The sequence below is a fragment of the Thunnus maccoyii genome, chromosome 12, assembly GCF_910596095.1.
Source record: "Thunnus maccoyii chromosome 12, fThuMac1.1, whole genome shotgun sequence".
Classification (NCBI taxonomy): Eukaryota; Metazoa; Chordata; class Actinopteri; order Scombriformes; family Scombridae; genus Thunnus; species Thunnus maccoyii.
Genome location: NC_056544.1, coordinates 21,530,612 through 21,542,730, shown reverse-complemented (window position 1 = coordinate 21,542,730; position 12,119 = coordinate 21,530,612). Strand labels below are relative to the sequence as shown.

Here is a 12,119-nt window from a genome sequence, read left to right as displayed (position 1 = left end):
TGGCGCTTATGTGTGAAACGGAAACCAGAAAAAGTTGATGAACATTCATTGTTACCCTATAAGGAGAATTCATAAGTTCTACTTAATGACATAAATTAAAGATCAGTTGTAAGCCATTAATAAGAACAACGTTTTGGTTGCTAGGTTGTATGAAAAACCTTCTGGCCGCCGGATTGTCTGCAGGTTTTCTGAGAACATAAGTGATCTATTAGAAGGTTTTTCTGATGAATCTGATGAATCCAGCACACAGAGAGATTTTTTACAACTTGGCAACTGAAAATGCTATTTATATTACTGTTTTCTCTGATTAATAAAGTAATAGATAATGATTTATTAAGCATTACTACAGCCATTACTTACACCTAAGTATTTATAGTTGGTGACTTACTAGGAAGTGGTACCAAAAATCTTCACTCAAGGTCCACTTGAAGTCTTAAGACTTAACTTTGTGAAGATGCATTCAATTGCTGGTTAATAAGGAGACTGAAATTATAATTTACATATATCTTAACTCCAGAAAACATTAAATTACTGTATTCTTTGACAATACTGTTGTGTGCGACCCAGGGGCCGGCAGCTGAGCCTTATCTCTGGTCTTGCGTTTGGAGAATTTGCTTTCTTTGCAGAGCAGAAAACACTGTGCATGTTAGCACATGTAAACTGAGGGAGGAGCTCTTCCTCAGGTTACAATTGATAGCTATGTTTTGAAACGGCCTCACTGACATACACAAACACATATAGTACACAGCTGCACATATTAACACACACAGTCGACATAACACATCAAATTAACTGCATGAACGCTGTCATCATCATCAGTTTTATTTGTGCTCAGAATTTAGTTGACAACACAATTTCTAGCACCGAAACTGAAAATCATATGGACCCAAAAATGTTATAAAAAGGGGAAAGGAACAAAAGAAACATAAATATATAAAAGGGGTACACGTGTTTTATCAACCAGGGAAAAGAGTGACATTACAGAGGATGGATGGCATTTAGAAAATATCTTTTAACAAAAGAATGTATTTTTTTTTATTGGTTTGATGTTCTTCTTGGCATTTTACAAGCTACTGAGCTCTTGCAGTGTTTGGTCCAGGACTTGGTGCATTCCTATGTTTTCCTCTTTCGCGTGTGATAGGTTCTCTGCAATAAAAGAAGTGGCAGCAGATATAAAATGCAGTGTCACAAGAGCAATAATAGCTAATAAAGATAATAATGAAAGCTAATAAAATACAGATCATTTTAGAGAAGGCAAGGCAAAAGGAAAACACTTGTATACAATATGTAAACCTAAAACTCTGACTTTTCTACTGTGGTCAATAAATATGGAAACTTTATTATATGACTGTATTACTGACTGTTTAACTAAGGCATAAGTGTAATATAACTTTCAACCATAAGTGGGGAAAAGCGCAGTGGTAGAGTTGTGGAAAGCAGGCTTACTTGAAAAGACAGAAGACAAGGTAAAAGAGAAAATATCTTTATTGAGCTTCAGTTTAATGGAAAAGGAGAAATGAGAGGTAAGGGAGAAAAGACAAAGTGCTTCCAATCAGACGAGGAGATAAAGAGAAATGAAAACACCATGAGCTAGATACAAGGTTTACAAGGTGTTCATATCATTGAGGGCATGATCCAGCTCCTCACTGATAGCCTTGTATTTCAGCTTCTGAGTGTACAGTTCGTCTGCAGGTCAAAGATCAGGCAGGGCGGAGAGGAAAGCAGGATCAGAGGAAAATGCAGAGTTGTGCGGGGAAATGCGGAGGAGAAAGAGAGAAATCGGCGAGGTCAGATCAGAGAAAAAGACGAAGGAAATTAACGACAAAGATTTGAAAAGTTGAGTAAAGAAACGATCACTGCAGCTACTAAAGGAAGGATTAAAAGCGTACCTTCTAAGTCATCTATGGACTTTTCCAGCTTAGCCACTGTCCTTTCTGCAAATTCTGCACGGGTCTCCGCCTTTGGAAAGAGAATAAACATATTAATCATACAGAAACAGCTTCACACACCTCCGAAAATAAAGCTTGAGCAGATAGACACTCACCTCCTTAAGTCTGTCATTCAGGACTTTGATCTCCTCCTCGTATTTGTCTTCTTTCTCAGAGTACTATACGGACAGAGAAATAGTTGAAGGAAATCAGTTAATTGCAAACACAATAACATCATGTTTACTTTTCATTAATACACACTTTACATGATGTTTGTCTGTTTTTAAGAAAATTTGATGTTAGTTTTACAGGACAGGGTGTGGGACATAAAGGCAGGTGAAATATCCAAGTGAGCTGCTGAGTGGTTGTAATGGGTCATAACTATTATATGAGTGTTAAAGTGTGACATCATTTTCAGGTCAAGCAACTAGCATAGATAAACAACTTGCCTTATCAGACTGAGCCTCTAGAGACTTCAGGTTGTTGGTGACATTCTTCAGCTCTTCCTCCAGGTCTCCACACTTACTGTAGGAATAAAGCAAAACATTTAAAAACTCTCTTCAGTAACTGTTTCTGGCATTTAGTATGTTTGAAGTCGACCTGTTAGCTTGTCTGTAAACATGCATATAACTTTTTTTGATGTATTTGTACTTACAGTTCTGCAATTTCTGCCCTCTCTTCTGCTCTCTCCAGCTCACCCTCCAGGATGACCAGTTTACGGGCGACCTGGTATTAAAGAGACATAAAATCACAGTCAGGCAAAAACAAAAAACGGCATCAGCTTCATCTAAAATCTGGAAGTCAGCTGAAATGTGATCTATGTGCGCCCCCTACCTCCTCATATTTGCGGTCGGCCTCCTCGGCGATGTGCTTGGCTTCTTTGAGCTGCATCTCCTGGATCTCCATCTTCTCCTCGTCTTTCATGGCTCTGTTCTCAATCACCTTCATGCCTCTGATGACGGGAAATATACACACAACTTTTAGCACAGCGAGACTACAAGGAGACCTCACGTTTATAGACGTTACTGATGCAACAGAGTATTGTCAGACACTTACATAACTTGTCAGTTTGAGGTGTCATTTTCAATTCAACATATCATTTATTCGATAACGTACACATAGACAATTTATGTGGTTAATCACTCTGCTTCAGTCCAAACATTATGAAGATGCTTCAACTCTGTTTTTGCATTTCTTTTCTGGTTTGCTTTCCATGATGAGTTTTTCTGAGAAAAAAAAAATCCCTTTGAATTTCTTACACTAAACTAAATATTTTCAGAATCAGAAGCTCCAAAAACTTGTCAACTAAAATATTTGTCATTGACCCTGGTTGATGGATTACATTTCACATTTTTTTCCTTAAATATCTCACAACTTAAACTAAATAAAACACTAAAAAAAACATCATGAAGGCTAAGATAAAACTGTGAATGAATGCTGGCAATGAATGAGCTTCTTATCTCTAAAAGATCAAGATGTCGCAAGCATTTTACAAACAGAGATAATTTTAAAAATATGCTACAGTCATTAAAGGGAACTATATTACTTTGTTCTTTTCTCACTGTTGTGAAAATTTAGGGCGGTTAAACTCTACATGGTAACAACTATGTCTCTCATTTGTGTGTTTTATTTTACGTAGACAAAGTATTAATTATTAGCTTCCAGTCATAAGAACCATTTTCCTGTTTTGTAGTTGATGACATGTTGATCTACATTTTATAGTTACTATATTATGACTTCTAATGAAAATACCTATGGTGACAATAATTTCTACTTTAAACTTTTATCTCTATTGCTGAACATAGAAATCCTCTCATGTGGCCTGTGTTGACAGTCACCTTTCACTCTCATCCGCAGCCTTCTCAGCCTCCTCCAGTTTCTGCAGGGCTGTGGCCAGTCTCTCCTGAGCACGGTCCAACTCCTCCTCCACCAGCTGGATCCTGCGGTTCAAGGATGCCACATCGCCCTCGGCCTATAGATGTACGGCAAGAGGGAGAGAGAGAGAGGTCATAGGTCAGACAGGAAACATGTTTTTGCCTCAGGAGGAAGGACGTGGTTTGGGAATGTTTAAGCTGTGGAAATGTTCTGTTTTTGTCATTTTGTAGGATTTTGAGCAGATGTCAGTTCCTTGTTCAGTCATATATACTTATATATATATATATATAAATGCTGTTATTTATCCCTCCTTACTCTCTGGAATCATGTGCAATACTCTGATATTGCATGTGTTCCTGTTTTCTTTTCCCTCTGCCACAGATTTCTTAAGTGTAATCCATTTCACTCTTAACTACTGTGATGAATTTGATGATGTTCTGAACTTTGCAGCTTGACCAGACACTGTACTTTGACCAGATGGCCTGAAAAAAAAACATGCTGATGTAGACTCACGGTCTGGCAAAGTTTAAACCCTGTGACACATCTCAAGTGGCACAGCTGGCTTGACTTTTGTAATGTGGACCCATGTATGTCTGAGGAGACAACAGATTGCTTCTTGTCAGCCTGTTTCCTGTGGGACTGATGTCACAGATAACCACCTCTGCTCTCTTCTTCCTGTGTAGCGACAGGCCGAGGAGGAGCAAGGAGGATTGCAGCTCCTCATTTCAGATATGTGTCAAACATTATTCTGCCAAACAGCTCAAAGGGCGAGCAGAACAAAGACTTTTGAATGTTTGACAAAAAAACCCATTTCCATAGTCCGAAACAGCTGATGGAAAGAATCCAAGCTTATAAAATGTTATAAATCTGTATTCATACAACCACACTAACATTATATCAGATACTCAGGGTGTTGGAAGTATTTCTGGGTGTTTTACACGGATGGTTCTCAAACTTTTTCACATTAAGGACCCCAAACTGACACAAATTAGACCACGGACCCCCATTTGATAAGATTCTGTCTCAGTGTCCCCCGTCTGATTTGCTTTTAGATGTCCTGTGGCAGAAAGCGTATGAAACCCATGACCAACATGCTCATACATTCTGTCATTTGGTTAATTATGGACGTAATTATGGTGAAAATGAATTAGACTTTTCCCCTTTTTGCTGGGGACCCCCTGAAACCCACTCAAGGACCATTGAGAGTCCCCCGGACCCCACTTTGACAACTGTTTTACACGGTATAGGGCGGGTTTCAATTAGATAACGCAACCCGAACAAAAGTCTGCGAAGGAATGTCGCCACAATGATGACTCACTTTTCCGATAAGCCTCTAAAATGACTTTATGGAAACATTAGAGGATATGAGTATCAAATGTACTTCTGGAATACGCAGGTTGGGTTTTGTAGTTGTTATAGGAGTGTTATATGAGTATTATTATCGCTACCGGCAGTCCAACACTGACGGTGTTCGCGTCAGCTATTTACAATCATCAATAAAGATGAGCAAGAGGTTAAAGATAAACCCTAATAATGTGTCTTTCATTGGATAAATGTTCAATAATCTCACTTTTTCGCGCAGTTCCCGTTCAGTGTCCAAGTCCCTTTGTACTGCCAGTGCTCGATCTTCTGCCTCATCAACTTGCTGCTGGAGGGCTTGGATTTTCTTCTTAACCACCTCCATAATCTCGACTACTTTGTTTTCTCAAAAAAAGGCAAAAATAAAAATGTAAACCCGAATAGAGGAGTGTGTATCCCAAAATAAAAAGGTAGTTGCAAGCACCGAGGAAAAACTTTTTCTCGGGCAGGAAATAAGGGACGTGCAGTGTTGGGATGGGGAAAAAAAGGGCTGGGAGTTTTCAGGAAATTTATGGCGAGATCCTCCAATCCTGTGAAGAAGCCTGTCTCAGATGACATCACAGGATTTAGGAGGGGGAAGGCATTGCTCTTTTCCTTCACAAAAGAGGTGTGTATGTGTGTGTGGAAGTCTGGATTTGCTATTGTGGACTTATATGGCAAATAAGGTGTTGCTTAGGCTGCATTTTTCTGCTCTGATTAGAGAGAACAGTTGTCTCATGTGAGTCATCTATCTGATTCAGATGTGCAGGTATGAGCCGTATCTAATGTGGATCGTAATTTATGATCGCTGGTGTGAAGAGGAGGAAGGAAAATGAAAAGTTTGAGCGAGAAAGGCTTGTTGTAAACTTTATAGAAATCAAAAGTCCAAAGATCTGCTTTTACACGAGGAGGAGGGAGGGTGAAGGGTGGGGTGGGGCGGTAATAATCCTCTCCAACAAGGGTTGTTGACCTGCAGTGGCTTGGAATGTAAATTGATTTGGTTGCATACATGACCCGCAGCCATCGGGTGGCGACACATTCCTTTCAGCGCCCCCCTTCTCCTCCTCCTCCTCCTCCTCCTCCTCACTTTTCAGAGCAAAGCCTGGGTTTATTTTCTCTTTCTGTCCCTGTATGACATATATATGTATCAGTATCCTGCATGAGCGGTGTTGAAACACATTGGAAGAAGAAGTAGATACAAAAAGCAGATTTGTCGGCGTCTCCAAGACAGATATCATCTGTGATCTGACCTTTAACCTTTCTTATCTTAACCTGATTTCACTGGTAGTTTAAGAGCTACAATGACTTCACTGAGTACTTTCATGGGATGCTTTATATTCGATTCAGTTTTACTGCAGTCATTAGAGCTGAAAGGGTGAGTTGATGAATGGATTATTAGAAAGCTCATCAGCAACTATTTTGATAATCGGTTAATCGTTTTAATAATTTAATTAGGCATTTACATTTGCTGATTCCAGCTTCTCGATTATGAGAATTTGCTGCTTTTCTTGATCTTACGTGATAATAAACTGAATATCTTTAAGTTTTGACTGTTGGGCAGACAAAATACATCATACTAGGCTTTAAAAAGCTGTAATTGTGAGGCTTTTTTTTCACTATTTTCTGACATTTTCCAGACCAAATGATTAATCAAGAAAGATAATGAAAATAATCATTAGTTGTAGCCCTTTGGTAGTTATATGTGTGTACAACAAAACACAGTCTTGTTACACCTATATAATGCATCTTCCTAAAAGTTAAAGAGAATTTTTGTGCGTCCATGTTGAAACCATTGTTTCTCGGGTGTCGTGTCAATAATATTGGTCATGGCTGCCCAAAAAAAAAAAAGCAATCTGAAGTGAGTCTGTGTCTGTCTCCACATTTCTTTTGCTTTTACTGCTTTTACTGCTCTAAGCCAACTGAGATATCACAGGAAAAGAAAAGATCATGGCATAAATCAAATAAGTGCTCTTTAAAGGTGAGTGGTCATCCTGTTATACACCGACAAGGTATGTACTGTACGGCCAGACAGAGGGAAGTGTAATGTCTCCGCCCCAAAAAAGGCCAGAGCATTGATTTCATTAGACACTGCAGTATGGGGTTCTCTGTTTGCTTAAGCTGCATTCCTGAGATTCCAGGTCGACTACAGGCTGGCCAAGTTTTGTCTGTGCTTGAGAAATAGCTCTGCTTCAGACCTCAGTGAGCCACCAATAACTCAGTAGCTCCCGATACTAACTGAATAGGTTAGAAGATGCAAGTTATTCACACTGTATGTGGATGATTGTTAGTTTCCTTCACGAGGTGATCCTAAGGTGTTGAGTAGGAGCTTGAAAGTTAAGTGTGGGTAGTTAGTGACTGATATGCTGTACGGCGCCGCTGTGTTTGGTACACAAAAGGGGATTCAGGCTTGAATGACTTGGCCTCTTTAACTTCAATATAATGACAAACCTTTGACATAAAGGTCATATTAGTTTGTCTTTTTTATTCCTTTGTTTCATTGCGATCAAAGAAGATTAAAAGGTAATGCCTTTCATTTCAGTAATTACAACTTCCATCATAGTGTTCCATTATTTCTGAATGTTAATGTTTTATTCATTCTGCTGCTATGTGTCATCACTCTAGAAACAACCAAACTGAACTATTAAAGGCGAGTCCAGACATGGCCTTTTCTGGGAATGCAAGCAGTAAAACAACACTCATGTCTGAGTGTACTGAACACTGTTTTTTTTTACTCTAATTTGATAGAAAAGAACTTATCTTTGCTTATTTTGGTTTTACTCATGCAGTGATATTTCAGTCCATCTGAAAAAAGGATATTGATAGTTTATACGACCGAAACTTTGGTTGTGGTGTTCCACTGTAATGTGGATAATTTGTTTCAGATGGCGTCTTTGTGGTGAACTCACATCTGTGGCCTTCTTCTCCGACAGTTCCAGTTTCTCCTGAGCATCCTTCAGGGCCTCCGAGTACTTGTCCAGCTCATCTTCTGTTCCCTTCAGTTTCTTCTGCAGAGCTAGCAGCTCATCCTCAAGCTGTAAGAAGACAAAGATGAAGGATAGTCAGAAAGAGTACAGCAAAGCCAAACCAACTTTGTACTGTGGAAAAGTAAGAATGTAAAGTAAGAATCAGCATGCTGACATGCTTACTATGGCAAGGAGGTATAATGTTTACACTGTTCATCATCTGTGTTTAGCATGTTAAATGCTAAATTTTGCTAATTACTGTAGCACGTAACACAAACTACAGCTCAGGCTGACATGAATGTCATTAGTTTTGCAGTTATTTGGTCAGACACCAAAATATTGGAGAAGTTAAAATTTGGACCTGACGATGACGCTGGATGTGAGGTTAACAGATCACCAAAGTTATAATAATTCATCCTGAGAGGAACATGAATGTCTGCACGAAATGTCAAAACAAACCAATCAATAGTTGAGACATTTCACTTAAAATCACAAATATTAACCTTGTGGTGGCACTAGAGGATACATCAGGAGATCACCAAAGTCTTTAGGTTTTATCATCTGGGGACCATGAATGTTTGTACAAAATTTCACAGCAATCCATCCAATAGTTGAGATATTTCAGTCTGGACCAAACTGGTAGACCAATGTTCATTGTCATCCTTGGAGCAACACCTCTAGTGTGACTAAAACTTAATTGCTCTTGATAATCCACAGAACATGCTGTCAACAGCTTTCATCAGGATTATTTCTTGTATAAAAAGTAGTTCCAAAGTAAATCCTTCGTGATGAGGACTGTGGGTTGTTGAGACTAACCGGGATGCCGTTTGCCAGTGAATGTTTAAAATTCTTTTATAATTTGGGTGAACCAATCCTTTAATTGCTGCTTTAGTCTGTGCCTGTTTTGTATAATAGATGTTGATACTTGAGTATTAGTTTTGTGTATTTTCAGTGTCTTCCGTCAGTCTAACTACACTCTGACGTTCATCTCGTCGTGCCAAGAATAGCAAAGAAAGAAAACATCTCTTAGCACAGCTTGTGTCTCCGCCATCCAAACAAACTAAAGAGCTCTGAATAATCTTCTAGGATTTCATGCTGACTGTTCCTTGATGTGTAAGACATGCTGGGGGTCCATATGTGCGGTGCCAATGACAACTGTCACTCCTTGTGCTCTCTGAGGGTATGATTAGGGCATTAGCCACCAGAGAGAGGATTCTTTCCACTTGCTTTAATGTAGATCCTGGCTTTGTCCGTTCCTCTCCAACTCACTGCTCTCTAGCATTCCACTCGTACCGCCACGATGAAGACACCGCCTCCCACTGTGCAATAATTGCCTCTTTTTAGAAACCTCAAATATCCTATTACATCCCTAGATCCTACTTTGCTTGTATCAAGTGGTACAAGAATGCTATCATCAAGTTGGCCCTTGAAATATCAAGCTGCCAGAGGCTCTTGCACTCCAACACCAAATATGGATGTACAGATATTTGGAATTTGTGAGGTTTTGACATGGTAGACTTAAAATCAGATAAGGATGCTGGGTAATGCAGTCCCCTTGATTCAGAGCAACAGCTGCTATAGATGGGTTGTTTTACCTCCTGCAGCACAGTTCTTGGTTGCTTCAATGAATCCCTCAGGTTCACTGTGGATAATATGTCCAGTAGTCTTCACTCTGGTATTCTGTTTGTGCCTCCCTGTGGACATAAACTACCTTCTCCACCAGAAGACAGGACCCTGGGGCTCAGGATCAGCTGCTCTCTGTATTTCAGCAGTTGGTACTTTGGGAAATACTTGACATTTTGTGTTGAGCCTTTCGACAGTCTGCACAAGTGTTTTTGTTTTAGAGCATTCAATTATCATTGGAATAAAAAAAGAACACCAATATGTTAATCTTTTATTGGCTTTTTTTCTCCCCAACATAAATTCAATTTGGGTTGTTGTTGGACTACAAAACACTGCAAATTAAATCACTTTAACGGACAGGTCACTATTTCCAATCTAATTCTGAAAGAACAACTAGATGTCACAATAACTTTGATATTTTTATTGCTCCAGATAGTGCTGGAATACTTTTACATTCTGATATATATTATGATATGGAAAATGTACATAAATCTACATATACAATAATCCAGTAGAGTTTCCATATGCATACATCGTACAAAAAGTCTTGACCGTAAAACAAAAAAAAAGATAATTTTGTTACTTTAAAAATTACAGTTTGTTACGATTCATTTATTTGGACAACAGACTTTAACTATATTGTTGTAGTATCTTTCCTTTTGTGCTTATTAATGTATTTTCAGTCAGTGCTTCATCTTGTATATATTAGATGCTCATAATAGTATTCTAGTCTTTTTAAACATAACTTTTCTACACTATGCATCTTCTTATACTTTCGTTTTCTGTTATGACACTTCAACTTCCATGTGTGGGATCAATAAAGTTATCTTGTCTTATCTTATATATGAAATGATAGTATTGAAATGTTGCCTAGCTAACTCCAGATTCAGTATGACTTGTGTTATACAAGAGCACATATTGTCATCCATCACATCCATCCTTTGTTCCCCTTAAATCGCATCAGCCATGTCTCACCTGCTTGCATTTATCCTCTGCTGCCTTCTGGTCGGACTCAGCTTGTTCCGCCCTGTCGATGGCATTCTCCTTATCCAACTTCAGCATCTGCATCTTCTTCTTGATGGCCTCCATGTTGACAGTTAGGTTTCAGTGACTTGCAGGTTTCAGAGAGAAAAAAAAAAGTTTTTATTTCTTTTTAGGTGAAAAGCTGTTGCAGATGTTTAAAGGAAGACCCGTCACAAGAGCCCTCGCAAGGTTGACAGAGAGAGAAACTGGTAGATGCAGAGAGGAGGAGAGAGAGACAGAGGGAGCTGAGAGTGCGAGTGAGCAAAAGAGAGGAGGATGCAAACTGAGAGTCGGTAGAGCTCTGTGTGATTTAAACTTGACTAGAGGTTTGGAGACAGCCCCAGTCCCAAGTGACAGCCCTTTCCCACCGTTTACCCTTTCCGCCACTCCCCGCCTTGGCTACTCTAGAGCTCACTGTGCCCCCCTCCCTAATCTAAACTTCACCGCTCAAAGGCTCCTGCAGGAACGATGTGGTGACGATGTTTTGGCAGTATCCAGCCTGTCTCCTTATTTGGATCACAGCCGTTTTGTTTTGGACGGAACAGGAGAGGAATAGCAGATAAGAAGAAAGATCAAGCTCTCAGACATCAAAAGGACATTGTTCACATTAGTAATATGAGTTAGTGAAGGTTCACTTTTTCCCCTTTGGGCTGCGTATCTATATGCCTGTGTTCTTACTTAGGAATGCTCAAATTGATGTTAATACCAGAGTTGGTTAGAAAGGACATAGTTTTCATTCTACTGCCGAAATGAAAAAAGGCTGTATGGAAAATGATCCAGCCAAAGAAAATGTGGGGAAAGAGCTGTCGGCATGTGATCTACACCAGGCAGCAAGAGCTTTATAGTAGAGTTGCACAGACATAAACCATAGGTCTACTGCAATTAAGATCCTCTTAATTACTACTGGTTTGACAGACCTTTATTTAGATCTGTTTTCCACAATTTGTAAGGCACACAATATAAAAAGCATGAAGAATACAACTTGTGTTACTGAGATGGTTTCCAGAAATATGATTTTATGCTGCCTTTGAGATGTTTGGAAAATAGGTCATGCACAGTTTCAGCTTCAGGCTCTTTAGTATATTTGCTCAGTAAAGTTTGTATCAGAAACCAAATGACAGAAAAAGTGAAGAAATGAAGACAAAATAGAATTGGATATTAAAATTAATGTTTTCATTTTTGTATTTTACAATTAATCTTGTTACAAACAGTGATAAAAGTGTAATTGTCGTAGTGAGTGGGAGGTGCACCAGTGCGCGCGTGTGTTTGTGTGTGTGTATGTGTGTGTTTACGTGCTGGTGACATCAGCACCGATGGACCTGTCTACTTGCTCTCAACTCTCATGTGCCAGCTGCCCCGGCTAAAAATA

At 39.2% G+C, this 12,119-nt stretch overlaps 1 protein-coding gene across 4 annotated transcripts; it reads right to left on the bottom strand.

Moving 5' to 3' along the window:
* Nucleotides 1-806: 806 nt before the first annotated feature.
* LOC121908798 (tropomyosin alpha-1 chain-like) lies at nt 807-11,090 on the bottom strand. 4 transcript variants are annotated; one of them, XM_042429084.1, is made up of 9 exons: nt 10,703-11,079; nt 8,048-8,173; nt 3,767-3,900; nt 2,763-2,880; nt 2,584-2,654; nt 2,378-2,453; nt 2,045-2,107; nt 1,890-1,959; nt 807-1,146 (listed from the first exon to the last, which is right to left on the bottom strand). In XM_042429084.1, the coding sequence occupies exons 1-9, from the start codon at nt 10,814-10,816 to the stop codon at nt 1,064-1,066; spliced, it is 855 nt and encodes a 284-aa protein (XP_042285018.1). In that variant the 5' UTR covers nt 10,817-11,079; the 3' UTR covers nt 807-1,063. The 4 variants fall into 4 exon arrangements, with proteins under 4 accessions (XP_042285018.1, XP_042285019.1, XP_042285020.1 ...); XM_042429086.1 differs by lacking the exon at nt 807-1,146 and adding an exon at nt 1,215-1,686 and having other exon boundaries at nt 10,703-11,090; XM_042429085.1 differs by lacking the exons at nt 8,048-8,173; nt 10,703-11,079 and adding an exon at nt 5,374-5,674.
* Nucleotides 11,091-12,119: the final 1,029 nt, after the last annotated feature.